The sequence below is a fragment of the Heliangelus exortis genome, chromosome 2 (genome assembly GCF_036169615.1).
Source record: "Heliangelus exortis chromosome 2, bHelExo1.hap1, whole genome shotgun sequence".
Lineage (NCBI taxonomy): Eukaryota > Metazoa > Chordata > Aves > Apodiformes > Trochilidae > Heliangelus > Heliangelus exortis.
In genome coordinates, this window is record NC_092423.1 from 99672643 (window position 1) to 99700567 (window position 27925).

Consider the following 27925-nt stretch of genomic DNA (forward strand, 5'->3'; position numbering starts at 1 on the left):
TTTGGCAGCCTTACATCTTAGCTAGATTTGTCTGAAAGGGATTTGCTCTGTTCCCTGCAGTGCTTTGTCTCTAAAGATGTTTTGCTATCTGAGTGGCACAGAGCTTAAAGATGTTCCACCCGGTGAAAGACATCATGCCAAAAGCATGTGGCAAATCTTGGTACAGGGGTTACTTTTGAAAAAAATCCACTAGACATTATGATCAGCAAAATCCTAGGTTATGTGGCCAATGCTCCTCCCTGTGAGCACCAAGGAGCTCAGTGGCACAAGGGCAGATAGGGGAACCCCAAAACAATACTTAGAGAAATGAGCTCTTCCCATGACAGCCACCACTGTGAGTTTGTGGGGCTTACTGCCCACAGCAGTATGGGACTCCTGGAATGTAGGCTAAAAGAATTTTGGGAAGGCACAAAACCTGTTACACGATCTGTAGCAGAAGGATCAAAAGGCAGGAAAGGGAAGGATCAGAATTGTCTGGGGAGGAACAAAGGTGGAGAAAAAGAGGAGTAAGAAGATAAAAGGGCCTGGTCAGCTGCAAACAGGTACACCTGTCCTGCTGGCATTCCATCACCATGGCCTCTCCTGTTTTCTCCTGGGTGAGGGGGTGTCCATGCTGTGGACAAGTGCCAGCCCCTGGAGAGGGGACCATGGGTCACAGGGGTCTGCACATCTTGGGTGCCCATGGCTGGAGAGATGGGAGTGTGTGCCTGGCTCTGCCTGTCAGTGTGTGACTGGCTGCCGACATCCAAGCCAGCAGGATGGCAGGCTTGGGAGCCAGGGGTGGATACTGGAGAGACAATAGATATAAGAGATAAAAGCAGGTGTTCTTATATGAATTTTTATAGTACTAGGTGTACTAGGTGCATTGAATGTGCTAAAAGCATGACAGAACCCTAAGGAATGGCAGGAAACCCATGGCATGCTATGGCCTTTGTACTCACCCTGTCTGCATGGTGTCAATGCTTCTGAAAGTTAGGACCAACAAGTGCCTGCAGGGAGGAACAGACAAAAAACTCCCAAAATGAAAACCAAAGCAACTAAACAAAACTTCCTCTATTTTTAGGGAAAGAGTAACAAAAAGCCTTCAAGCCCTTCTTAGTCAGAAGCCCAGCAGACTAGGGATTTGAGTAGTTTCTTGTTATATTGTCTTTTTTACTTCAGGCTCAGTGATCTACAATTTTGTCCTGAAAGACATTAATAAAACTGTCCTGTGCTTTACCTGGAAATTTTTTTAAATCATGCTTTTAAGTATTGTAAAGCATGTTGATGCTTTTGCTGCTATGGGATGTGATGGTTTGCTGATATCCAGATGAAGATGAAATAAGAGCCACCAAAATAAATTACCATTTTCCTTGTGAAGTGAGTAAGACTAAACAAAAGACTTTCCAAACCAGTTAGATATGTCTGAAAGAACATTTTGAGCATGAATAAAACTCTGTTTTATTCATTTATGTGAAGAAAAAAGCCTCAAAACGGCAATTTTAATTTTGGAAAGACACTGTTGAAGAGTTAATTCTCTGTATTATTCTGTCCACCTAGCCCAGTAACATTTCCCTGAAAAAATCTTGAGAAAGACAACAGAAGAACCAGTAATGTCTTTTTATTAAAATACCTCTTAAAACACTCATCATAATAAAATACACTGGCTGCTGCTGTATGGCATTTGCATACACACAATGGTTACAGCAAACTCTAGACAGCATCAGGAATTACAGAAAAAAAAAAAAAAAAAAGGCAAGCCCCAGAAAGTGTTTGCCCTCACTACCTACTCTCTGGCCATTACACAGACACCTGTGTTGATGCTTCTGTGCTGTTCCCCACAGTGTCCACTGGTCACCTGTGGGGCCAGTCCCACTGTCCCTACAGCTTCCCCCACCCCTGACCTGAAATTCTGATCATATCAATGGAGACAGTGTCAGAGGTCAACAGTGTGTAACCAAAACCACCAGCCCTGTTTTTACCTCAAGATGATTCTGAGCTACCATCATGTTTCCAATAATTTAACAGTGCAAGAATCCAAAGCACGCTAATGACCTCTAGCAGTGCTTGCTGGATGTCTCCTGTCTTGGTCGAGAACGATGATGCATCACCCTCCAGCTAAAAACAGATGCAGCTGCACTGACATATTCGTTTTCTCCTTTCATTTTCAGAAACTCAGGCAGAAGAAAAGATAACACGAATTGTCAAGTATGGGAAGAACAACTCCTTCATGATAAGATACGTTTTTCTATTCATGTCTAAGATTTTCAATCACTTAATTGCTAAGTTTGAAGTATGAAGGTATTCCTTTACCCACCAATCCAAAACAATAAACATTAATCTTTCAAGTACTTCCTTAGAGCTGAAAGAGACTGGAAAATGTAATGTTATTTCACAAGGGTAGATTTTTAAATTATTATTATTTCATCTTATTGAAAGAACTGTATCATAAGAAAAAAATAAAAAAAACATTCAGGCAAACTTTTCAACAAAATCCATTTAAAATGACTGCTTTCATTTGTACATGGTACAGATAGACAGGTGTGACTAGAAAACAGTTTAATACCTCTAGGCTGAGGTTAGTGAGAGAAATATGAATAGTCAAAATCTTTTTTATGTGTGCATATGGATATCTATGCAGTAAAAAAAATCCAAGGAGTTAAAACCCACATCATTATAAATACCAAAAGCTGATCATTAACTACACATACACTTTATTCTTGTACTTAGTACCATTAACAGTGGAGACCTAACTGGGTCATAATAATTGCTATGAAGCTGTCAACATATTAAAACTCTTATTCAGAAAAATGGACAGAGTGTTCTGAACTCAGAAAATCCTGATTTTGCCTGTGCGGACACCTCTTCCCTTCCTCAGTGACAACATTTCATGGAAAAAAAAATGTGTTTTGAATAAATATTCACAACAAACTACTAAAAGGGAACACGCCTGCTGCTAGCTGCAAAACTGGTAACCTTATTCCACTTGCTAGTTTATGTTGTTTCATTCTTCTTCATCCATTTAGTCATTAAATCCAAAATGGACCAAATGTTCAGGGAGTCAGCAACCCTAGAAAACTGTGCAAAAGGAGGGAGATGCACCTGCATTTAACACCTTTAATTTGATCTCTATGAGAAGACTGAAAATATTATTATTTTTTAATATATAAATTATGCAATATAGGCCCCAATGTACTTATGAGAGCAGGGCAAATGAAACTTGGAAGATAACTGTTTTGTTGGGCAGCCCTTCTAAGAAGTTAGGATTTTATCCATAACAGCCCATGCATTGAACTTGAAGAGAAAGCATGAATGTTTCTTTTTCCCAAAATCCCATTTTCACAACAAAAGGCTAAGCTCAAAACCTGAAAAGTAATGAAGTATAAAAGACAAACCAGAAAATAAATCCTTCCAAAAACACTTCCTCCAACCTAGCAGCCATTTAATTATTTGATGACTGAGATTACGGGAATCTCATTACCATATTCTTAAGGTTTTCGTACTCTAAACTATGAGATATAGCACTACATTCTGAAAACCAGTATAGTCAGTACTTTCAAATAAAAGGAAAACAATCAAAATGGAAAGGATGAGCACGGCTGTACCATTAGAAGAAAAATCAAGGAAAACAAAACATAGTGTTGAAAATTCTACTACTTAGCCTTGCTTACATTAATTAAAAAAAAAAAAAAAAAGAAAAAAAACACTTTTCAGATTTTAGACATCTTTTTTTTTTTTTTTTTTTTTTTTTTAAAAACCAGATACATTGAATTGCAACCAGTAGGCACTCCATCAAAATGCAGTATTTGCAATCCTCATCTCTTTCTTTAGCTGAGAGAGACTACTTTGGCCTCAGTATTGCTATATTAGAAACTTCCTGCTTCAAAACATGCAGTTCATACATTTTACAGTTTTACTGCCATAGTCGATGCATTCTGGCCCGATACACTCACAGCAGGCGTTGTGGAACCATCGGTATTTGGATGCTCCCATGGACTCACAAGAGATCTTGCACTGATGTATTGACATGCAGTCATCAAAATACACCACAGTACACATGTGCTCTAAACCAAGAGGGAGGAAAAAAATTGGTTTAAAAGGTCTTAAAATATTTTTAAAGGGCGGTTAAGAATTCAATAAATATGCAGGTTTTGAAGTAGGATTGCAAATCATCGTGACAACGAGGCTTAAAGAACAAGGTGATAGAGAAAGCAGACAGAAGAGACAAGAGACCCAGGGTGCAAACAGTCAGCTTCAAGTTTTCAGTCTCTACAGCTCAGCCTGTTGTCTGCTCTGCCTCTGGATTAATTAATTTCTGTTGGCACAGGCAAGAATGTTTTTGTTTTTTGGATTTTTTTGTGTCCCAGTTATGAGAGATACCTTTAAAGCGTAAGGATGGGCTACGCCAAAACAAAAAGCAAGTGCGTTCCCTGAGGTAATATCTTCATCACCAAGATACCACTTCTGCAGTTGCCAGCAGTTGCTGCCATTAAAAAGTTCAGTTTTAGAGAAGTTATTTAAAAACCACCAAAACTCACTTATTTAAATGTAAACATTTCCTGCCCCCCCCCACTCAACTATATTCTTCAACTACATTAAATCACAGAGTAAAAGTCCCATTTTTCTTCACTTGAAACCTCACACATTTTTTTCTCCTTTTTTAAGCAAAGCCACCAGTTTTACTACTAAGATTAAGAAACCCCCTCTGCCTAAGCATCAACTTCATTCTTCTAACACCCATGCAATTACTTGAAATGTCATGAAGTTTGGTGTTGCAACCTCCAACTGGAACCAAGGCATTCACCACAACTAGAAAACACAAACATCCCTCCCCAGTGTACTTCCAGTTCTCCAAGCTGACAGATTCTACCAACTTTCTCCAGTGCTGAGCTAGTGATCAGTTTGTAACTTTGTACATCCTCCAAAGGACCTGGATTGCATCACATTTATCTCCAGCCTAACTTGGCACACTTTAGGGAAAAGGACAGCTGAAAGCTGTCTGCAAACATTAATGTTTCACTCACACGCATCAAACATATTTATGAGTGGGAGATACCTTGAAAGCTGGTGAGGGACTTTAGGTGTCAGGGAGTGGTAGGACTAGGGGGAATGGATTCAAACTAGAGGAGGGTAGATTTTGATTACATGTTAGGAAGAAGTTCTTCACCATGAGGGTGGTGAGACACTGGAACAGATTGACCAGAGAGGTGGTGGAAGCCCCAGCCCTGGAAGTTTTTAAGGACAGGGCTCTGAGCAACCAGATCTAGTGGGAGGTGTCCCTGCCCATGGTAAGGGGGCTGGAACTAGATGGTCTTAAAGGCCCCTTCCAACCCTGAAAATTCTATTACTGCTTATGGCACGTGGATCCAGGAGAAACATACTGACCTACATTCCAAAGTGGATTAGAAAAATGTAATCCAAATGTAAACTGTAAATAAAGACAGTGGGTTTTTTGGTTTGTTTTTTTTTTAATGATTTCTGAGATACCAAGAAGGGTGAGTAACTGAAGGATCCTTGGAGCAGTGTCTCTATTAACCATAGTGCTTATTCAGTCTGTTATCTGTGAGCAAGCTTCCTTCAGAGGCTGAAGTGTTCCAGAACGCCCCCTTGTAGAAGAGAACCACAAGTCCTCAGGTGTTGCCAATAATGAACTGGGAGCTTAAGCCCAGGTGTGCCCACTAATTAGGGCCTGCCCCAGCCAGAAATGGGCGGGGCTGAAGGGCAAGATAAAAGGCATGCTCCCAGAAGCAGAGTCAGTCAGTGAGAAGAAGAAGCAGTGAAAAGAAGAAGATGCCTGAGGAGAGGGACGGCAAGAGAGCTCCGAAGAAGAGCCATGTCCCCGTGAGAGAAGGCTCGCCGCAACATCTGGTGGAGAATGCGGGCAACAATAGCAAGCCGTAAATGCTGAGGTAAAAAAAAAAAAAAAAAGAAGCTCTACACGACCACGTTGGTGCGGGAAGCTCTACAAAGCCTAGCTTAAATGCGGAAGGCGAAGCCTGGCTTAAATGCGGAAGGTGATATAAAGAGCTTCGAAATACGCAACCACGTCCGATGGAGCTACTACGGTGGTGCGGGACGCTCTATAAAGAGCTCCAAAAACGCAACCATGAAAAAAGCTCCACAAGGCCAGGCTTAAATGCTGAAGGCGGCGTGTAGAAGCTTGAAATAGAAGCCCAGCACGGCAAGATACAACAGCCCGGACTGGCGAGCCAGGCAGGAGAGCAGAATGAGGCTCGAAAGGCTCAGCAAGTTGGCGCGCGGAACTCAAGCCCGAGGAATGCTGAAGCCGAAGCGGAGCTCTGAGTGCGCATCAAGTCAGTGCGGTCCTGAAACGGAGTCTCCCAGGGACACGTGATAATGCGGTCCTGAAACGGAGCCCCCAGGGACACGCGACGCGGTCCTGAAACGGAGCCCCCAGGGACACGCGATAGTGCGGTCCTGAAAACGGGGCCCTAGGGACACGCGATAAGACTGGTGCGCCGTATGCTCGGAGAAGCCTCTGCATGGCCAGGCATTCCGAGGTGGCGAGTACCAGCGAAAGCTGAGCTGGTGCTCACGAGACCTCATCTCCTGCTGATAACAAAGGCTAAAGCGGCGCAAAAAGCCGGTAAGAGCCCAAATTTTCCCTCCTCAAAAAATAGGTGAAAAAATGTTGAAAAATAATGAAATGTGAAAAAAAAAAAAAAAAGGAAAAGTAATGAAAAATGTTGAAAAATAATGAAATGTTTAATGTTAAATTATTGAAAATGAAATGTTAAAATGAAATGTTAAAAATAGAAAAATAATGAAATGTTTAAATTATTGAAATGTTTGAAAATGAAATGTTGTAAATTATTGAAAAGAAAAAAAAGGTTATTTTTTCAACAAACAACAAAAAGGGGGGAAATGTAGAAGAGAACCACAAGTCCTCAGGTGTTGCCAATAATGAACTGGGAGCTTAAGCCCAGGTGTGCCCACTAATTAGGGCCTGCCCCAGCCAGAAATGGGCGGGGCTGAAGGGCAAGATAAAAGGCATGCTCCCAGAAGCAGAGTCAGTCAGTGAGAAGAAGAAGCAGTGAAAAGAAGAAGATGCCTGAGGAGAGGGACGGCAAGAGAGCTCCGAAGAAGAGCCATGTCCCCGTGAGAGAAGGCTCGCCGCAACACCCCCTTCAAGAACATTAGTGTCCCAATAGCTCAGCAGCCTCCTAAGTATGCATTTCTCATGGCAAGCTCCTAAGGTAAAGTACAAAGGTTAGAGGAGGGCAGCAAGGGTCTCTGTCACCCTACAAGCCATCAGATCCATGCAGTCAGTTTCCCTGAAACCAATAACCAATGATTTCTATGGGCATGTGGCAAAGGACAACACAATGCAGAGGAGAGCACAATGTACCTGCCAGCAAACCTGCTGACCCTTTTAAGAATTATCATTTGTCAAAACACATATGAGGGAACCCTGACACCTGTTGAACTATTCTACTGCTGCCTAAACAGCTGCAAGAGGTTCACAGGACATGCTGCCAGCCCACTGAAAGCGAGAGAGAATTAGCTGCCATGTTCAGGCTCTGTACACGTCTTGCAGATGCCACATATAGTGCAACAGGCAATAAGGATCTTTAGGAGGAAACACAGACCTGTAGTTGCAAAACTTTTCTGTTCCCAGGATAGCTGTGCTGTGAGTAAAGCTGTAGTTGCCCAAGAAATCTTGGAGTACCTGAAGTACTACTGGGAATGTCAACAGAGCACTCCATGGCTGTGCAAGTCCTGTTCCATTCTTGGCACTTCTGTTTCTATGACCATTTATGAGAAAGCCTGATGCACAGCAACCAGAGGAAGAGTTCTCAGAGAATGAAACCTCTGCCTAAAACCAACCAACATATCTACACCTTCAATAATGAAGTTTTATTTACAAAAGAGGAAAAGAGCAAAACAGAAGCATGTGTACACCTGAAGTGCTCAGCCAAAGTGTTGAGGAGATGCAGTCCCATAGTCAAGAGTCCACGTAGGTGCCATATAGCACCTCCATCTTGTTACAGGGGACACACAAGGACTTGACAGCACTTCGACAGCAAAAGAAATCCCAAGAAACATAAACCACTATTCCCAGGAAGCCCAGGCATTCCCAGGTATCTGTCCCCCTCACTGCTCACAGGAGGTTTTCAGTGCACTGTGAGAAAGCAGAGATGAGTCTCCAGTGCCCATCACAGGATCCAAGCACCAGTGTCCTATCAGTCACCCAATTCAGTGCTGCTGTACAAGCACAGGAACCTTACAGAAGCCTCTCTAAGAACTATTCACACTCTTTATACTCTCTTGTTCAATCCCCATTCATTCCTCTGATACCTCTTTAGTAGCTTTCTTCTCAAGTTTGATCTTAAATGCCATAAAGAAAAGTCAGTTTTAGATGTCAGCTGGAGGCACAGTGTCTTCCCCAGAACGGGCAATCCTAGCTAATCCACAAAGATTTCTAACTGCAAAATCAGCTTTTGAGATGCCATCTCCATCTGACTGACCTAGTCTCTGGACCAGCCTGGGAAGGCAAAATGACTCATGACTCTCTCTGGATACTGGTGGAACAAATCATTAAAGAAACCAAAGTAGTCTCCAAAGGGTAGCCAGAAGTTCTTACAGCTATCATATTGATCACTGCACTCCTACTTGCAGCATGCAAAGGAATGCCTACAGTAGGTTGGGAAAGCTTTTCAGGAAAGTTGTGCAGACTCTAAGATGCATGAGCTGCTCCCAGCACTTGCAGGATGTCTTCTCACCAGAGAATGATGAGTCCCAATGGGAGACAACTGTGTCCTCCTTCATGAACACCTCATCTGTGTTAGCAGCAGTTTGGATGTCCTGGAGAAGACCAGTTCACCAGCTACTGCTGGCTGAAACTTGAAATAAACCTCTTCTGGAAGAAAAGCCTGTGATTTCTAGGACCTAAAGATCAATGACACTGAGCTGAGAGACCAAAGACATCTCCTGGGGAGAAACAGGCCCATAACCCTGGCAAAACCAGATGACAGCAGTCAGGCCCTGTGAGACTGAAGAGACAGGTCTGCTCGACCTTCCTCTCATGAGCCCAATGGGAACCAAAGCCAGACCTTGGCCCTATTGAAGTGGCAGCAACAACCAAAGACACTAATCTGGACTGACTGGAAAGTGGAGAAGAAAGTTTATTTCCACCTGCACACAAGCCAAAAGGATTAGGTCCTAGAGGGCCAGTCCAAAACTCCTGTGAAAAAGACATAGTGTAGCCGGAAGCAGCAATGGATCTGGCTGGTTCCCAGCAGCAGTCATAAGCAGGTGGAGGACATGCTCCAGGTATGTGCTACCAAACCATTTCTGAAGTCTCCCCTACTCAGAGAGCTGCCAAGTCTGAACGAGTCAGATTGGTCAGGGTGCATGTTTTTCATCACAAGACACTCCTGGTCCCCTTCTCAGCAGCATCTGTGTACCCCTGGAGAGGCTGAAATACTTCAAAGCTGGAGGGTTCCTCTTCTCAAGCATTGAATCCCTCTTTGGAAGCTGCAGAAACAATTACACAGTGGAAAAAAATAGGCACGTACAGGCTCAGTTGGGATTGGGGAGAGTATTTAAACTGCTTCACAAACCTGATTACATAATCATCACTTGGCTACTTCACTGTAAATAAAAAGGATGCTACTCAGTAGCAGCTCTTCCATTTTGCATTTTGTCAAATTTCACACAGTAAGGACCACAAACTACAGGTGTGGGGAGGGAGAAGTATGCAACAGCATTCTCTTTCTTCCCAAACATGACTTTTTCACCTCTCCTCCATTCCCCAATTCATACTCAACAAAGGTTTTGTAGAAGAAACAACTATCAAGACTAAAGTCAAAATCACCAGAAAAAGATGGACTCCTGTTTCTGTCAGACTTTGCTATGATACTGTCTGGAAGTAAGTGAGTTGCAAGTCAGATCTGAACTCAGCAACTTGGAAGAGATAAAACAATTCAGTTCTTGTAACTGAAGAGAAAATTAATTTCCCAGTTAATGACAATTCCTTGTATGCCACCTTTGAAACTAAAGGTGCTACCTAAGTTCAGTTATCCACTGGTCTGTTTATCAGTAGCTTTAAAAGTACTTTAAAAAGGTAAGTGTCCATCTGCCAGCCACAACATCTGATGCCAATCAGAACTTATAAAAAAGAAACATTAAAAAAAATTAATTAAAATCTTCCTCAAGTACCTGCAGATGTAGATGCCACTTTATTGGATTTCTAGTTCTCTTCCACTTGCCTGGCACAGAAGGGGAGTGGAATTGCAGAGTAAACACCATGTCCTGTGTCACCAAGCAGCCTAAGTCAGAAATCCTTAACTACAACACAGATTTTGTTTCATCACTTGCCAAAAGATTATCTTGTTTCCCTCCCTCTCTCGCCAATACCCTGTCATCACCTGAAACTATTAAGCTTACTTCAACATCTGAATTTGCAGTTCAGAGCTCCCAGGGTATCAGCTAAAAGCAAAGCAGAAAGAATAAAGCATAAGGCTTGCTCTAGGTAATTCATCATTGCAATCCTCTCTGAAGCAGGGGCTCAAGTGCCAGGAACTACTGATAGAAAGAACTACAGCAGGACGGGCAGTGCACACAGACTTTGTGTGCAGCTGAAATGTTCCCAGGAGGAAAGGGAAGACACTCATTAAGATAATAACGGGGAAGTTCAAGGTCTGGCTTGCAGCAGGCTGGGGTGACAAAGGAATGCTTTATATCCCACCACACCCCACCTCCTCCCGGATCTACAGCCGCCCCCCTGGGGATGCTGGCTTCACGCTGCTCAGGCACAAAGCTCACCAGAGCTTGGGGCTGGCGTGGTGCTGCTTTTCCTGGCACTCACCCAGAACTGCATTGAGCAAGTCTGGCAACCCAGACCAGCTTATTGGTGATCCCTGCATGAACACGGGCTGAAAGTAAAATCAAAACTGTGTTACATGATAACGGGTATCTGTAGGCAGAGCCCTTCCCAGTTTGGGGATTTTTGTTCCAGAGGACAGCAAAAGACTGCTGGTACCTTAACAAAATCTACCAGTAGTCCCTCTCCCTTTTCAGGCAATGCAACAGGCTGCTGCCAGCACACCATGTTGGAGAGAAGCATGCAAGGAGCCAAGGAGAAACCACAAAATGTAGGAGGCACAGCACTGTAAAGAAAATATAAAGCATCTGTGTTCCAGCTCAAAGGAATATTCTTTCAAATCCCTGAATGTCATGGCCTTGGAGATGACTGCTTGGTAAGTCACGTGAAGGCCATCTCCACTTACAAGATCTGTCCTTAAGTCTAGCAGCATGTTTGAGGAGAAGGAAAGGGTAAAGAGATGGTGTTCAGTTTCTTCTACTGCAGGCTAAGCTTGTATTTACTGCAACTGAGCACACACACATACACACATACAGACCCACCCCCTCTTTCAAGGGTTCTTGTAACACATGCTAGCTTGTTAAACCACAGTGCGATTTAACTTTGCATGGGTAGAAGCCATCAGACTTCAGCAACTTCCTAGGCTTCCTCTTCCAATTGGAGTCCAGAATATTTTTCACCATGAGAACAATTAGATTCAGAATTATCTCCTGAGGGAAGTGGTGGATTCCCCTACACTGGATGGTTTTACGATTCAGTTAGACAGGGTGCTGGGCCACTTCATTTAGACTACATTTTTACCTTGTAGGTTGGACTAGATGATCCTTGAGGTCCCTTCTAACCTGGCATTCTATGACTTGATGATTCTCTCTGTGCCCATCCTCACAAGACTCTTTAACCCTTGACCTACTACTACCCCTCCACCTCCTGGTTACTGCTTCACCAGTGAACTAACTTAACAAGAAAGTATTTAAAATAATGCCACTCCGAGGCTGACACAACAGGTACAATTCCCCAGTTGTCTTTGCTTCCACCACAGTGAACATCAACTGAATGGGGCCAGCAGACAAGTTTTTTTTCCATCTTCTTCTGTTTACAATGCTCATATCATTCCTGTTTTTATACATAAATTTAATGCGACTTCTGAAAAAGCAGAGCATTATAGTTATCTACATCTGGCCAGAAGAGAGACTCCTCAACAGGCTTACATATTTAGATACTAAAGTATAGGATGCTACAAGCCACCTTCTGCTTTTTACAGTTCTTCACTAATGACTAAGCTGGAGAAGGTACACCAAATGATTACAAGAACAGCTCTGACATTTATTTCTGTTCTGTCTACCAAAGTCTGAAAACCAGTGGCATTTGGTAACTACTTCCAAATATAACTGTTGTTTTTGGACTGTCATGATTCCAGTGAAAGCTCTCTCAACCTAATCTTTAGTATGTTCTTAGTAAATGAAATTAAGGAAACTTCTGACTACAGAAAAACTGGAGTGTTATGTATTTGTCTGCGTTGTTAAACTAAAAACTCCTCCACACCCTTGAGATGCAATTCAAATTCCAAGTTTAATCCAAAACTATCATTAGCCTGTCCTGTTGGTATGGTAGTAAAGGACTGTCAGGGATTGCCATCTGGACTGCAGTACTAAAGTACACTGGGATACATTCAAGCTTGTTCTAAGCATATTTTTTTTTCCCCCCCAAGTATAATTTACATTTTTAAATACTGTAGTGCTTGCACATAGGGCTTTTTGTGGCCTGCCATTTAAAATGGCTCTCAGCATCACTCTTATAATGCCGAGCAAGCTTTTTAATAACGTCAAAGACATATGAATGAGATGCTTTCTGACCATCTGGCTTCCCAGTTCTGGAATTAATTTATTTTTCTAACATGCCTTAACCAAAGGTAATTAGAAAAGTTGCCATCATGGTCACATTAGTCAACAGCAGTCCTACTCAGAAACATAACTAGGTCAAAGGTTCACAATGGTATGGTATGGTATGGTATGGTATGGTATGGTATGGTATGGTATGGTATGGTATGGTATGGTATGGTATGGTATGGTATGGTACAGTCCATCAATTAAAGTATCTTTCATTGATAAGATAAAAGAGCCATCACAACAGCAACATATGTGATTACAAATACTTAAAGAGTGTGTTGGGAAGGAAGTAAATCATTAATTACACTAATAAAACAAATCAGATGTTCTTTTTTCCCTGTTAAGCAGCAACTGCACTATGACCTGTTTATGGGATTCTTTTAAGTCTGATGTAATGATTTGCAGGGAAAAGTATTTCAGGTTTAATATGGAAATCATGAAGCAGCAAGTATTATGCCACTGTTGTCACTACCTCAAACTTCTCTTCCCATCTCCCCCCCTAGCAAACAATATTTTGAAGTCTGTCCTCTAAAGTGATGGTGAGAATATAAAAAACTTGAAATAAAATAAGAGGAATGCATCCGTAAGTTTAACCCTTGCCTCCAAAACACTTATTTTTAAGACTGCCTGTCGCATATTCTGTCCTCAACATAGAGAGTGATCTTGATAATCTTATTCATGTTTTCTACTAATCCTGGATTAACAGGAACAAAACAACCTGCTAAGGAGTTCAAGTTATGTCAGCTCAGATTAAAGAAATAAACATCTACTCCAGACACAGTGTTTCATGGCATTTGGCTTTCTCATACCTCTGAAGCCATGTAGTTGCCTACCTCTGCACCAGTACATGATTTGGATTTGGTTTTTAGTCTGTCCTGACTCCTAAGGTACAGGTAGCTGCTTCAAAGTCAAAGGAACATGCTGTGCCAGTGCACATGAAATGTGAACAAACTGCCTCACGCCTCAGAAGGAATTACAGAGATGTCAAACTTGTGGTTCAGTGTCTCCTGAGGTCAACGGACTTTAATACTGTCTTCAAGGTTCCTTAATACTTTTGCTTCACTCCTTTTGTTACATTGACTTCAAAATTAGACTGTTTCACATTTTTACAGGAAAAGAAGAAGCAAGCACAGACAAGCACAAAAGATGCATTGAGGAGGCTCCTGGAAGAGAGAAGAGGAAACGGTAGGAATTTAGACACTACACTGATTACCTTTATCACTAGAGTAAGGTGTGTGGACATTGTTGCTTGGAACAGAGACATTCTGATGCTGTGGCTGGTTCACTGTTTCTAAAAAGGAAACAAGGTTCTCGTGGTGGGACAGTTCTTCTGCCACAGGGAAGGAAACGATGTTCCAGTTCAGCTGAGTATCCCCTTCTGTCAGTGCCCGGAAAAGGGAAGGGATTGGTTCATGCAGCTCCTCAACAGTGCTCTTGGATGTTGGAGGTGTGTCGCTGTAATTGCGAGGATTGCACATACCTGCAAAGGAATGGAACAGTGAGGTACAGCAAACTCCCCAAACTCTTCCTCTTGAAACAGGCAAAAATCTTTAGTAGATGAAAATTGCTCTTTTTTTTTTGGTTTTTGGGGTTTTTTTGTTTTTTGTTTTTCTAAACAGAACAGAGCCCTCAGTTATGTATGTGTGTGTATATATATACACACACACACACATATGCATATATATATGTATACACACACATATCTATATCTATATCTATATCTATATCTATATCTATATCTATATCTATATCTATATCTATATCTATATCTATATCTATATCTATATCTATATCTATATATCTATATCTATATCTATATATCTATATATCTATATCTATATCTATATCATTTCCCACTCTTTGCTCAGGAGCAGAATTGCCACCAAATACAGCTTTCCATAATGGCAGCTTTCAGATCCCTGCAGACTTCCATAGAAAACACACCTGTGACTTTTGAGATCCAATTGAAAAGAAAAACCTCATCTGCACAGCACTTCCCTTTTTATGCTATTATTACAGTTTAGAATTTGAAGAGTCCAACAAAAGATTTGTTTCCCCTGGGAGAGGAGACAAAGGACAGTATAATTGATACTAGCATCCACCTGGAACAAAAATATACGACTGAAGGAAGATAGTATCTTGATGAGTCTTGAGGTACATGAAACTTTTGCCCACAATTCAAGTATTTGATCTCATCCACTGCAGTAGTGCATTAGATCTTACTAGTTGTCTGCCAGAGCTGCAAAGATCACTATCAGGAGAGAGCAGGACTCTGAATTACTTTACCTACTCAGAGTCAGCTGAGACCAATGTCATTTGTTACTTAGTTGGAGGGGTCACTACAAGCAAAACGTTTATTTCCAGGCTACCTCTTCCTTGGTTTTCAATGCCTTTTGTTGTATCTTTTTTTAAACTTTGTAATCCTCTTTGCCACTTCCAACAAAATGCTTTTGTGATGTGCAATGAAGGTGCTGATTTTTTGTTAGCCATTTAAACACCAACATTTATTACCAGCAGTGAAACTGAAGGGTACCTTGATCTAAACCAAAATATTGAGATGACCAAGGTTAAAATGAGAAGTACCTCCATAGGTATTTAAACTCAGAAGCCATAAAAAGACTATTAGAAGTCACCTGCCAAGAGACAGACAAATCCATTTTCCTCATGTACATCTGGATATAATTTTGGGTACTTTCGCAGACACTGAGAGCTACAGATGCAAAGAACACCAAGACTTAAAGACTCTTGTATCAAAATGGTATGGGACATAAACATTCAAAGTGTACCAGCCACACACAATTAGAAAAACACCTCCTGTCCTGCAGATATATCAGGGTTTCTGCTTTTGAAAATGTGTAACTAGAGCCTTATAAAAAACTGCAGTATTTTATTCTAAGTAGATGGATATCTACAGAGTGAAGTTCACTCATGATGATTAGCACATGATCTGGCAAATCTTAAACAAGCAGTTAGCATCACCAGCTTTTAATAATACCAATAACATTACACAGCCTGCTCCTATAAAAAGGTAAGGCAAATATTGGGGAAAAAAAAAAAAAAAAAAGCCTCTCCTCCAAACAATATCAGGTCACACTAGAAATTAAGTCCACTTCTGCAAACTTCCTACTGCAAACAATTATTTTCTAGCTCTCAGCTTGGTCATTTCTTCACAGATGCTCCTAGACTTACTTTTTAAAAAAAAAAATAATCCATCCTTGCATTATCACCTTTTAGTAAGCACTTTGAATATTCACCCTTCAGATGTAATAAACAACACCCACCTAAAATTTAATTAGGAACCTACTAAAACAGGTTAAGAGTTTTGTACAGAGATGTGTACTTTAGTTGATGTCATTCCATGCTGTGAAATGGTAACCAGTAATACTTTTTAGAGGCCCTCTGCCAGGTTGCATTCACAAAATAAATTTCGCTAGTAAAAAGACCATACAGGGAAAAAAAGTATCATGATTGTTTATCATATTATTGCAGAATGTGTACAGGTTGTGTGCATATCAATCTAACATGAAAATATTACTTTAAGATCGTAAGACATAGTTGCTCACAGTTCAATGGGTAACCATTCATTCCACAAAGATCTTTCCCTCTTACTATTTTTATAGTATTGTAATTATAAATATTATACCCATAGTATCTATAGTAATAATTGTAATACAGTAGCTTTTGCTCAAACAAAAATTAAAAAGCTTAACTTGTTAGCAACTGGTGCGGAACAAAAATATACATTGCTGCTTCAGAATGGATGAGAAGATGCAGAAATGGGATATTGAAAGGATGGAAGTGGAAAAGCCTTTACATGAGAGTCTAGAACAGCTTAAACCACAAAGCTTAGAGAAGCAGAGGAACAAGGAACCTGTTCCCTCTGTTCTCTAAGTGTCTTTGGCCTACCAGGGAAGGGAGAGAACATCCACACAAAACACAGGGCATTAACTAACCAGAGGTAAACTTAATGCTTTTTAAAGAGGAGGAGCTTACTCCTGGCCTCAGAGCAGAAGTGACCTGAAAAACATGACAATCTACCTGCTTTTACATTAGACTTGATCATTTTTTAAAGAGACTTAAATATCAGTTCAAGTACCAGCAAAGAACTGTCTGCAGGAAGCTGGGCATGGCATGTGCTCCTGTTTGCTCATTTTGATAAGACTACAGCAAGATAACCCTACACTGAAGTGAGGAACTACTTCTGAACAGGACCACACCATAAAACCAACAAGGTCTGATGCATCTCTGAACCACCAGGAGATGTTTTAGTTTGCTCAGTACTGAGAAACTGATCCAAAAATGTTTTCAACACCAAGGGAAATAGCAGCAGAACAGTGAATAATCTACAGATTCAGGAAAAAAAACGTGTGTGGACTTGGGTTCTTTCTCCCATAATACCAAGTGGCAGGTTCTTTGTTTTCCTAGAGGAGATTAGGACACTATGCCTTGCTTTCTACAGCAGATAATGCTTCTGAACTAGGTCAATAACCTATTATCCTACTCCTCACCACTGTCACTGAACATGACAATTGGGCAATTTAGCATTAGGTTACCAAAAAAAATTGAAAGGGAAAGAGGGAGGAGGAAAAAACGAACATAAGTATTTCACTTCTCCAGGAGAGCACTAAAATATTTCAGATCAAGTAGGGAAAAAAAGCACAGATCAAACGCTAAGGCCTATTTCTAAATGTGTATTCTACACAGGTGCAGGAGCTGAAAATAGTTTATGCCATTGGGAAGAATCACACCCATTCAGTACCCTGTCACTCCACTGCTTAATGAAAGGCAGTAAAGCAAAGGTAGGCTAGCCAGAACCAAGCAAAACGCAGGATGTCAGAAAGCATATTCATGTCACAATGGAACAGGAGAAGCAATGGACCACACTGAAAAGGAGCATTTTGAACCTAATCACCCAGCCAGCCAGAGAAGCTGAGCACAGGTACAACACTCAAAACACATCCCTTTCATGGAAGCCAGGTGGATTTCAAATCAGCAACAGGAGATTTCCAGCACCACAGAATGAAGCTTTTCAATACATTTAAGAAAAGAGACAGAATTAGAATATATCCTCCTTAAGCAGGGGGACCATTCACTTGCAGAGATCTGGAAACTCTGAACAGAACCTTTTCAGTAGTAATGTTGTTCTTGTTAAGACTGTCATCTAATCCTACAGTAAGAGCTTGTATGCCTCTTTCTTACCTTTCACAAAGAGCTCTTTGTGCAAAAAAAAAAAAAAAAAACGAGGAAAATGCTGGGCCATACACACTTACTACTAGTCCCAAGGATTCACAAGGGAATTCAAACCCCAAAATTGTCTCTGTGCAGTATCTATTAATCCACTTTACAGTTAGAAACCTTCATGCAGCATCTAACCCTGTGAAGCAGGTGCTGCATGGTTACCTCAAGATGACAATTAGAAAAAGGGTTTACGTCTTAGAGACAAAATTAATAGTCAGTTAGGATGACATTAACCAATCTGGACTACCACCACTTCCCACTCCACACAGCAGATACAGCCTTCAAATGTTTGTTTCCCACAGTAATTTATTCAGTACCTAAGATGTTTAGAGCACAGATTCTCTCCTGATGTTTTCCTTCTATAAGAATAACATCAGCTCAGCGTGTGGCAGGAGGAGGCAACTTAAAAAAAACACCCAAAGAAAACCCCAGAGAAATGCAAACTTACCAACACAGTCACAGCACTCATCCCAGAGTGTGCCCAGGCAGAGCATGCACTCCTTACAGCAGGAGCAGTTCCCTTCCCCAGGGCGGCACTGACACAGCTCCTGAAAAGAGCAGAAACTCATTACACTGCAGAAATCCCAGATGTAAAATGCTCACATGGCAGAGCAGCTCTTCCTCAAGGCACAACTGAAATTACAGCATTAAAAAAAAGCTTAGTACATTAATGCAGTGAATAAATGACAGAATAGGTCCAGCCAAAGAACTGGTCTTAGTTTGCAAAAAGATCTTCTGCAAGTTTTTTTTTTTTTTGGTTTGGTTTGGTTTGGTTTGATTTTTTTGCTTTTTTCTTAAGGGTGAAATTCTGTATACCATTCTGGTCAAGAAGCATTTGAAAAAGAAATTAATGGGAAAAAAAAGAAAAAAGCAAAAAAAAAGAAATTAATGGGAAAGGTGTGTGCACTTCTGTGGATGTCTGAATCTTGAATCAAGTTCTTTGAATGTCTTTCCCATCACAGCAGGAAGTTCAAATAAGGGTGTTTCTTTATACACAAATAGTGTGTGTATGCTATAATTTAGCTAAAAAAGGAATGTGCATGCTCAAGAAAATACACAACATCTACCAGCACACCTATTCATGGATTCTAAAAGAGACTTATTCAGTTAAGTCATCTGACCACAGGATTTTGTGCACCACTAAATGCTTGCTACACATTGCTCTCCATTTGCAATATTAGCGACCAAATTGTTCCCTGCCCCCAGGTTCAGTTGATAAATTTTTGCTATTAAGAAAATGAGCCTTTACCTCCCCCTCCCTCCCAAATCAGCACCTTGGAATACTTCCAAAACTTCTGAAGCCTCTAAAAAGTGAAATGGTATGTGCATGCATTTTTCTTTAAACAATATTAAGTTAAAAAGAAGAAAAAGCTATGGAAGAAGGAAGGCAAACCCTTCTCTTCATATTACCTAAAGCCAAAGGTCCTGTGAGAAGTCCTGTGAGAGACATACACTTGTGGACCTCAAAGCTTGGAAACAGCCAACATGAATGAAGAAAATCTAAAAACCAGGCAATCTCCTTTCCCTGTAGCTCAAATCCATACGAGTAATTCCAGTTTGGCCAAAAGACTGTGGCTACATGACAATAACATACGGGCTTGGATTACACCATGGGGCAAAACAGGGACAGCCAAGAAGTCACATTTGGTTGTCCTGTCTAAGAATTTGGTTTTGATGATGTCTGTCTAACTATCACATTACGCACAAGTGGTGAGAAAACAAAAATCCTGTTACTGGAAACACTGACCACGGGATCTTTCCCACTCCCAGATTTACTGGAAGAGCCATTGGCAAATCTCTGCCATGCATCAGGCCGGGGAGAAAATGATACCCATCCCCACCCTTTGATTCCATTCTCCAGAGGCACGGGAGGGACACACCACAGTGTGGTCAGAAGATGCATGTGGACAGGAGGGTAGGGCAGGAAGTTTGGTGTGAAATTCCCCTAACCTTGAGTCACTACTCAAGGCTCCATCACCCTTAGGTAACCACAGCTGGATCAGGGACACCACTCCTTACCGGCAGACTCAAACATCACCTGCATGTAGAAATGCACTATACATTAATTGAGCTGTTATTTTTCCACACCTTTCATTCCAGGTCACAAATCTTCTTGAAGCCAGCAAAGAAACCAAACTCACAAACTACTGCATGTTCTACATAATGCTGAGAAATGCAGTCACTTGCACAGTTCAGTGCAAACTGTTTGCTCTGCTGACTGATCAAGAGTGAACTCCTCCTCCACGTGTATTGCTGCAATCTGCAGTCTCGGTAAGTCTTAAATTTTTATTTACAGAGTGGAAAACTACCAAGATTTTTAAACTTTTTCTTCCTCAAAGTTTATTAATGTCACCTATTACTACACTGTTTCCAAGTGAAAGATGAAAAACAGGCTCATAATAAAATATACAATTTTTTCCAGAAGAGGAGACACCACAAACTTAGAAAGATGACTTATGTGAATGAATGACGCATTTCTAAAATATTTATCTTACTGTTTGATAAACAGACTGTGTCAGCCTTGAGAATAAAAACTCTGAATAAAACAACTTAAAACCCAACTATGAGTAAAGTACTGTTACCTTGGATAGAAAATAGTATTAGTGTATATTAGCATTGAACACATCCTATATATCTGTGCTCCAACAGTAAAACTGGGCAAACAACTTCATACTTACTAAAGATGTTGCAACACCAACAAGCCAGCATGTGGGAGGAGGTGACTCTCCATAAACTATTAAATGTAATGTGTGAACCAAAGCCAGAAAGTTCAATAAATTTGTTTCAGTTTTATAGGTTCCACTGTGTGAATCTAAGAGAAGAGTATTGTCACTGAATTAAATGTAGCCTTAAATTATACATCTGCAACACAATAAAATAAATTCTGCTTAGCTTTGATATGTGTAAGCACTAGCTTGGGATAGCCTCACTACACCTACCAGTATTTTAACAACTTAATTTTTATAGGAGGGGCTGATGAGCAGTGTAATTGTTTTATCTACTATTTTAATTTTTCACTTTTTTTATAATTTTTTTTTTTTTTTACTTCAAGGGGGGAGGAAGGAAGAAAGAGCAACCCAATTAGTCCCCTGCACAGTTCTTCAGCTCACTCCTTCTCACAGTTCGACTGCCTCTTCAGGGCAATAATAACTGTATGTTTTTCCATATATGTGTTTGCACATACATGGTTTCCTTAGCCACTCTTGAGTCCTTCTTCCTGACTCACCCACACTGGATACTTGTACAGGATACATCTTTTAAAAAGAATGCTTACATGGGACGTGGGTGAAGCGAGGCAGAATGAGAAACGTTCCTTGTTGATAGCTGGGGGTGGTGAGGCGTCAGTGGAAGAAAATATTACTCATAAGTCAACCTGGCAACTTCCCAAGCTCAACTACTGAAGGTGCATCAGAGAATATATTTTGTCAGGCAAGAAATAAGCCTCTCAAGTCTAAAAATACAGCATTAAATAGGAAGCAGGCATGTTCGTACAATAAAGACACTTCTGCTCCAGAGAGCAAATAAAGATTTTTACAAGGTATTTAACAACTGCATTTTTTCAAAGCTTTCTTGAAATGATAGAGACTATTTTCTCAGTGCAGTGAGAAACGGGACTTGAAGGCACTGGCAACATCTTTGCAAACTGGAAAGGGGAGTGAAAGAAAAAGAGATATTTTTTTCCTAGAAGAGTTTAATAACAGAAAATCTCTTGGAATCTGCAAACCAGCCAGAAGGTTTTGTTAACACACACGCTAAAAGTAATTTTTTGATGCCTAAGCCCTAAAGTTAAGGAGAGGTGTTTATTTCATATCAGGAATAAAAAGTCTTGGAAATCCTTTCAGGCTGACAAGTTTGTACACAGGATCAACAAGGAGGTAAACACATAGACAAAGAGAGATTTTAATCGGGGTGATATTGCACCAGCCCAGGTGACTGAAGACATGTAGGGTTTGGGAGAGGAAACTCTGTATTCAACACCAAACAACCCCTCTTTAGAAATTCCCCAAATTCATGCCTGAACTCTAGCACCATTTGCTTCCTGCACACAGCAGCAGTTTAATGAGATGCTGCAGATGAGACAGCAAAGCTTGGCTGCCAGCACAGGACAGAGATGCTGCCCCAGCCTGACTACTGCAGGCAGCTCTGTACCCCAAGAGCCAGCCCAGTACTCACCTCAAAGCTGCTTGCTACCAACAACTGTGGGAACATCCCATCCCAGAGGTTTCTGCCTCCAAGGATTTCCTTAAGGACACAATGCAAGCCTCCACTCCTCCCAGAGAGTGTAACTGGCCTTCTCATCTTCCCCACACATGGAAACATCAAAACAACCCCTGTGTCCCAGCTAACAACAGATGTGCTACAATGAATACTGGAAACCCCTCACTGCTGGGTGTCCTACCCCATCAGCAAGTTGTAGTTACTCAATTCAGTGTCCTAGCCCCACAGTCATGGGAAAGAGCTATGCCCAAAGCCTCCAAGGGAATTAATTTTGTGGTCCCACCCTACCTACCCTCCTAAGTCTTACCTACAGCTCCTTCAATAACTACAGGAAGTCCCAAAGGTTTTTTTTTAAAAGGCTGAGCTTCTGCAGAGAGGTGATTTGAGCCATCTTCTTACAGCTCTTTGCTTACAGAAAAACAAGAAGTAGCCTACGAGAGCACCAATGAAGCTGGAGCCTCAAGATGTAAGAGGGAAGCTGAATGCACGCAAATTGTTGATCTCATGCTCTATTCTGGATCTAACAAAATAAATATTTATGTAGGGACCACCCTTCAGCAGAGCAGCTCCTAAGGAATGAACAGTACTGACTTCTAGCCGTGCTGACAAAAATATTTATGTAAGCTGTATGCTTTTTGAGAGAGCAGGTCTTTTGTCTCATTATGTTTTTAAGACAGGCAGCCTCACTTTCTGCATGAAGATGCAGAGGACAAACATTCACATTATGTTTGCTCCCTCAGTTGCCTCTGAGTGACATTATCTTGGTTTCAAGCCACGGATTTTGACGAACTGGAACAGTTACAAAAGTAGGTTATGGAAAAATGTCATGCAATAGTCAAGAAAACTCACTCAACACAGGATTCAGATTTCTCCAGAAGAGCTTAAAGGTGGGAAAAAATCCGCTAATATAATCTACTTGTGTACCTACCCAATTGCCTACACAATAACTAACATTCACTTCACATACCAATGCAGTGTTTGTGCAACAACAGCACTAGCTGATTATGTAAAAAACATCAAAAATAAAGAAAAAAACCCCAAACAAACAAACAAAAAAAGTCAAGAAAGATGACAGCTGCTTTAAGTCAATGCTTTAGGAGTCTTCATATCCACAATCAGACTAGTCTGACCTGATCTGTTCTTCTGTAAAGAATGAATACTGACTGGTATGTCAGGCCTGTGTGCAGGAAGAGAGCAGCCAGATGGTGAAATGAACAGCAGCATCTCCCCGTAACTGTGCACAATTCACATGACCTGGGTTACTGCAGGGTCTCAGAGAATTGCATACGATTTTGATTTTAAGGAAATGAAGTAAAAAGGGATCCCACATGACAAGTAGGGAAGAACACACAACCCATAAAGCAGTTACAAGGGTCTCTCCACATGTGCAGGGCTCTGCAGCTCCAGAGCTGCCAACATAATCCAAGTAAAGCAGAGCTGTGTGAGCCACCTCCATGCAGCACTGAACCTTTGCTATTTTATTCCCAGCTGAGGAAGGATTCCAGTAGCATTAGCTCCACTTCTCCTGAGCTGTACTCTGTCCAGAATAGCTCATAAAAATAAAGTTTAAGTTGTAGGCGTCTCAAGCTTGACCCTTGTGAATCCTTGAGAAAGAAACATTTGTGCTTTCATGGATGGTGAACTCCATCAGTGACACAGGAAAAGGAGACTTTTATCTTCTTTGTTTTCCCCCTTCATCTGGCCCAACAGCTTTTCCGTGTACAACTGCACTTGCTACTTAAATGCCTCAGCTGGCATCTTACTTTTTATAGGTTTCAAGCTTAGAGGTGATATGAATAAATACAACATAAGGAACTTTCATGTGTTGGTCACGGTGCACAATGCCCAACATATGAGCAAAAACACTGCATTGTCTGTGAAAAGGTAGAAGTCAAAAGCCTTTTTCTTGCCTCCGTATTTAACAGCTCCACAGAACACTGTGGGACTAAAAGCAGCAAGAATTTCTTTTTCTTTTAAACTTTTTTTTTTAAAGCAATGTCAGTACAGCATCCAGAAAGAAAACAAGACAGTTCAGCCTACAGTCATTCTTCATTCCTCAGAATTTGTGAGGTTCGCAAGTATTTTTATTTGTAAACCAGACAAATTTTATACAGAACACAACTAAATGGAAATGCTTCATACCACTTTTGAATCACTTTTCAGACTGTGATCATACATTTACAGTAAGCATACTAGCATATTACTGGCATATGATATTTGAGCTCTCTGCTATTGCATTTCCAGCCTACAAAGAAAGAGGCAGTAGGAAACAGCTTCTTTTAAAGAAGATGCAACTGACCACATGAAGGCTCCTTTTCTCAGTACAGAGAAAAGGTAACTACTAGGTAGCTACCAGAACTGCTTGCAATTTTACTAGAAAAGGAACTTTTGTTCTGCTTGCACACTGCACCTCTTAGCTCCTGCTATAAGAAGAGCAACCTGATCTCAGGCTGTTTCTTTCACTGCAGGCAGACAGTGAGTCAAAAGCAGTGTCTGTATTTGAGCTTAACATTGATTGCTTACCAGCTCAGCTGGTAAGTATTTGGTTTGGTGGGTTGGTTTTTTCTTCTGGTTTTAGGTAGGCCCCCATGTTTTCAAGGCTTGCTCACTACCATTTAGCAGACACAGGTGCCTCCTGATCAAAAAGCTTTTCCAAACACATTTCAGGACTCTAAGATAAGGTAGGTTCCTGCTTATGTTAATTCTCTCATGTGAGGTTTTAGGCATCACTTTGTCAGATGTTATGGAAAACATCAAGCACCAACTACTGACCCACTGCCAGGGCTGGCACTTTTAAGATAAAAGTGGACAGATTGCAAGTTGGTGAGGGGAACATCTCAGGCAAATATGTGAACACTGTAAACACACTTGAACTTCTGGTATTGCAGATATCTTTAAAACTCCACAGAAATCTTTCTAATAAAATGTCTGTTTCAAATTGCTGCTTATTCATAATACCATTAATTAAAAGACTGAAAACTAACAGCATGACTGGTAGTGGCTTCTAACAGTAACCCAGCAACCCTACTCCTCAACTTGAAAGTATTTCCATTAAAAAGGAAACATGTCCCTATACACACACAGTTAGTATTATCTATAAAATGACTGTTAACCTCCATTTATATGTGCAGAGGAACAACCTAACTTCTTTAAAAATACACCATTTAACATAAGATACTTCTTAATTGTATCACTGGATCTTTTCAGAACTGTTTCTTAAAAGCATATAAAGTAAACACAGCTCATACCTGTATCAGGCATTTGCTGACATCACTAGCACAGAGAGCCTTGTTGCAGCCTGTTGATGACTGGATCCACAGCAGGAAAAGAAGGAGGATGGCTGTGGGCACCGTGACGTACTGCGACCTCATGTTTCCTGCAGGTGAGCAATTTTCACAAGTACTGCAACCAGCACTGAAACAAAAACCAACAACTGAAAAGGCTATTGGGACACAAGGTAAATCCTACTTCCCTTCTCCCTTGTAATGCCTTCAAAAAAGGTTAATATTTTGGGGGGGAAAAAAGAAAAGTAAAAAAACCCAAAACCTTCCTCTCACAGATAACTTTATTTGAAGCTTTCTGCTATTGCACCTTTGCATTAACACAGCCATAAACTTAAGGTGAACAATCTCAAGTTTGTGATATCACGTATGATACCCTATAAGCAACGACAACAACAAAAATGCCTCAGAAGAGAAAACCCACCAGTGAAGACCCAAGTATGTAAATGCATAAAGCTGACAGATAGGATTTGTGTAATATCTCCCCAGGCTAAAAGTACACACGGGTGCCTCGGACCAAAGCTACACTGCAATCTTTCACAACCAATAAGATAAGCTGCCCTGTCATCTTTCATGTAAAGAGACAGTTGTTTTCATACTGACAGGTAGATGTCACGCAGGCTTTCAATTCAGTCACAAAGTTTATATATATATATATATATATATATTTTTTTTTTTTTTTTTTTTTAAATACAGACACCAACACTTAGGAAAAAAACCCAGACCAACAAACTACTGGAGTCTTTGAAGGAGGGAACTTTCAAGAGCCAGGCAAGTAACTGAAGTCAGCCAGAGAAACACATCTGCTACTTCAAACAGAGAGAGGAAACTGGGTTTGTTCAAAGCATTCCACCTTTCTCCCTTTGTAAAAACCCAGCTTTTCAGCAGGTGGTATTTGTTCCAAATATAGCAGCACAATTAGCCATGTGCCAGTGAATTCTTACTTGTGCTTAGCCTGTGAACCCAGTCGAAAAAGGACCCTACTGCACTAGGCACTGCACCAATACATAATAAAAGGCAGCCCATGTTTGGGCAAGTGAGCCTGTATTGTTCTCATAAGAGGGAAAAAATGCTAATGGGGCACTGAGTTTCTTTCTTTCTTTTCTGCTTTATGAACTTAAAAAAAAAAAAGCCCACCCTCAATCAGCAATATCCGAACACAAAAGATATAGTAGAAAAACAAGCCAACATGTAAATAAGGCACGATCTGGACATTTCAAGCCTGTGTCAGATCAGCCTTTCTCACAATAGTTATTAAATGTTTCTGAATCTCGCTGCGTTAGGCGCTCCACCATCTGTACCCAAGCAGGATTGGAAGAGACCTCCCCCTTCCCCTCGGAAAACCTGGGGGCACGCATGGAGAACACGGAATCTTTCCCCTCAGGGAGGGGTCGCCGCTTATTCTCCCTCCCACCCAGAAGAAATAAAAGTTTTTCTACAACTAGAGACGATCTAAACCCGCCGGGCGCTGTATTCCGGCGCCGAGGCCAAGGCCAGCACGATGCTGGACGGGCAATCCCGCCGTGCTCTAACGCCGCATCGTGCCGACATCGGCTCCGGCCGTGTTCGGATTGTTGTGGAAAAAGTCCCGGAGAAACGTAGCCGGAGCGATGCCATTTCCACGAGCACCCTGCTCGGATGCCGCGACGCCCCGGGGCTGACCGCCCACCTACCCCTGTCCCGGAATCCCCCCGGTTCCGTTTCACCGACCGCTGTTTCCCGAGACCTTTCACCCAGCATCTCCCCCGACCCCAGCCCGCCCCGCCGGCACCGTGACTCCCCCCACGTCCCCTCTCAGCATCGCTGGCCCTCACCCGCCGGCTCGCACCCGGGGAGGAGAAGACCCCCACCCAGAAAAAATCCCTCCGGCCCATCAACCCGCGCTCAGCTCCCCCTCGCCGCCGAGGCCCCCTCGCCGCCTCCCGGGAGGCCCGGGCCCCAAAGATGGCACTGCCAGGGGCCCGGGAGGCCGGTGACAGGGAGCGCACCCCCCCTGACGAAATGGCCCGGGGCAGGCGGGGCCCCGCTCGGGGAGCGGTCCCGGGGTGTAGGGGGGGGCGGCCTTCTCCTCCTCCTCCGGCAGGCAGCGGGGCGGCTGCGCCGAGCCGCACCGAAACTTTCCTGCCACAAAGAAGCAGTCGCCGCCTCCCCCGCCACCGGCTCCATCCCGCCGACACCCCTGCCCGCACCTCTCCCTCCGCGCCTCTCCCCTCGTCCCGCCGGAGGCTGAGCTCACCGGACGGCGCCGCGGGCCGGGCACCCCCGCTCCGCCGGCGGCTCTCGCTGCTCCGGAGGCGGCGGCAGCGGCAGCAGCAACCGCACGCCTCGGCCCGCTGCTCCCCCCTCGGCCGCAGGCAGCGCGGAGGCGGCGGCGCGGCCTCGCATCGCCCCGCCTCGGGGCACCGTCAGGCGCCAGGACCCTCCCCCCGCCGCCGCTGCCGGCAGCAGCAGCAGCAGCGAACCCCCGGGACCCTCAG

General features: G+C 42.2%; 1 protein-coding gene and 1 long non-coding RNA gene across 4 annotated transcripts in view; one reads left to right on the forward strand and one right to left on the reverse strand.

The window, feature by feature from the left end:
- LOC139793074 (uncharacterized) overlaps window positions 1–27925 on the forward strand; it is a 155354-nt gene that overhangs the window by 32455 nt on the left and 94974 nt on the right. The gene's annotated exons all lie outside the window — the stretch shown is intronic.
- TWSG1 (twisted gastrulation BMP signaling modulator 1) lies at window positions 1584–27838 on the reverse strand. 3 transcript variants are annotated; one of them, XM_071737160.1, is made up of 5 exons: window positions 27685–27838; window positions 25416–25581; window positions 18398–18497; window positions 13925–14191; window positions 1584–4043 (listed from the first exon to the last, which is right to left on the reverse strand). In XM_071737160.1, exons 1-5 carry the CDS (start codon window positions 27831–27833, stop codon window positions 3862–3864), a joined length of 864 nt encoding a protein of 287 aa, XP_071593261.1. In that variant the 5' UTR covers window positions 27834–27838; the 3' UTR covers window positions 1584–3861. The 3 variants fall into 3 exon arrangements, with proteins under 3 accessions (XP_071593261.1, XP_071593262.1, XP_071593263.1); XM_071737161.1 differs by having other exon boundaries at window positions 27638–27802; XM_071737162.1 differs by lacking the exon at window positions 27685–27838 and adding an exon at window positions 27263–27431.

Coding starts and splice junctions, on each gene's coding strand:
- TWSG1 (XM_071737160.1), bottom strand. CDS start 27,833: ATGCGAGGCCGCGCCGCCGCCTCCGCGCTGCCTGCGGCCGAGGGGGGA. Junction 25,582..27,684: donor CCGGCCCGCGGCGCCGTCCG/GTGAGCTCAGCC, acceptor TTTTTGTTTCAG/TGCTGGTTGCAGTACTTGTG. Junction 18,498..25,415: donor TCAGCAAATGCCTGATACAG/GTATGAGCTGTG, acceptor TGCTCTTTTCAG/GAGCTGTGTCAGTGCCGCCC.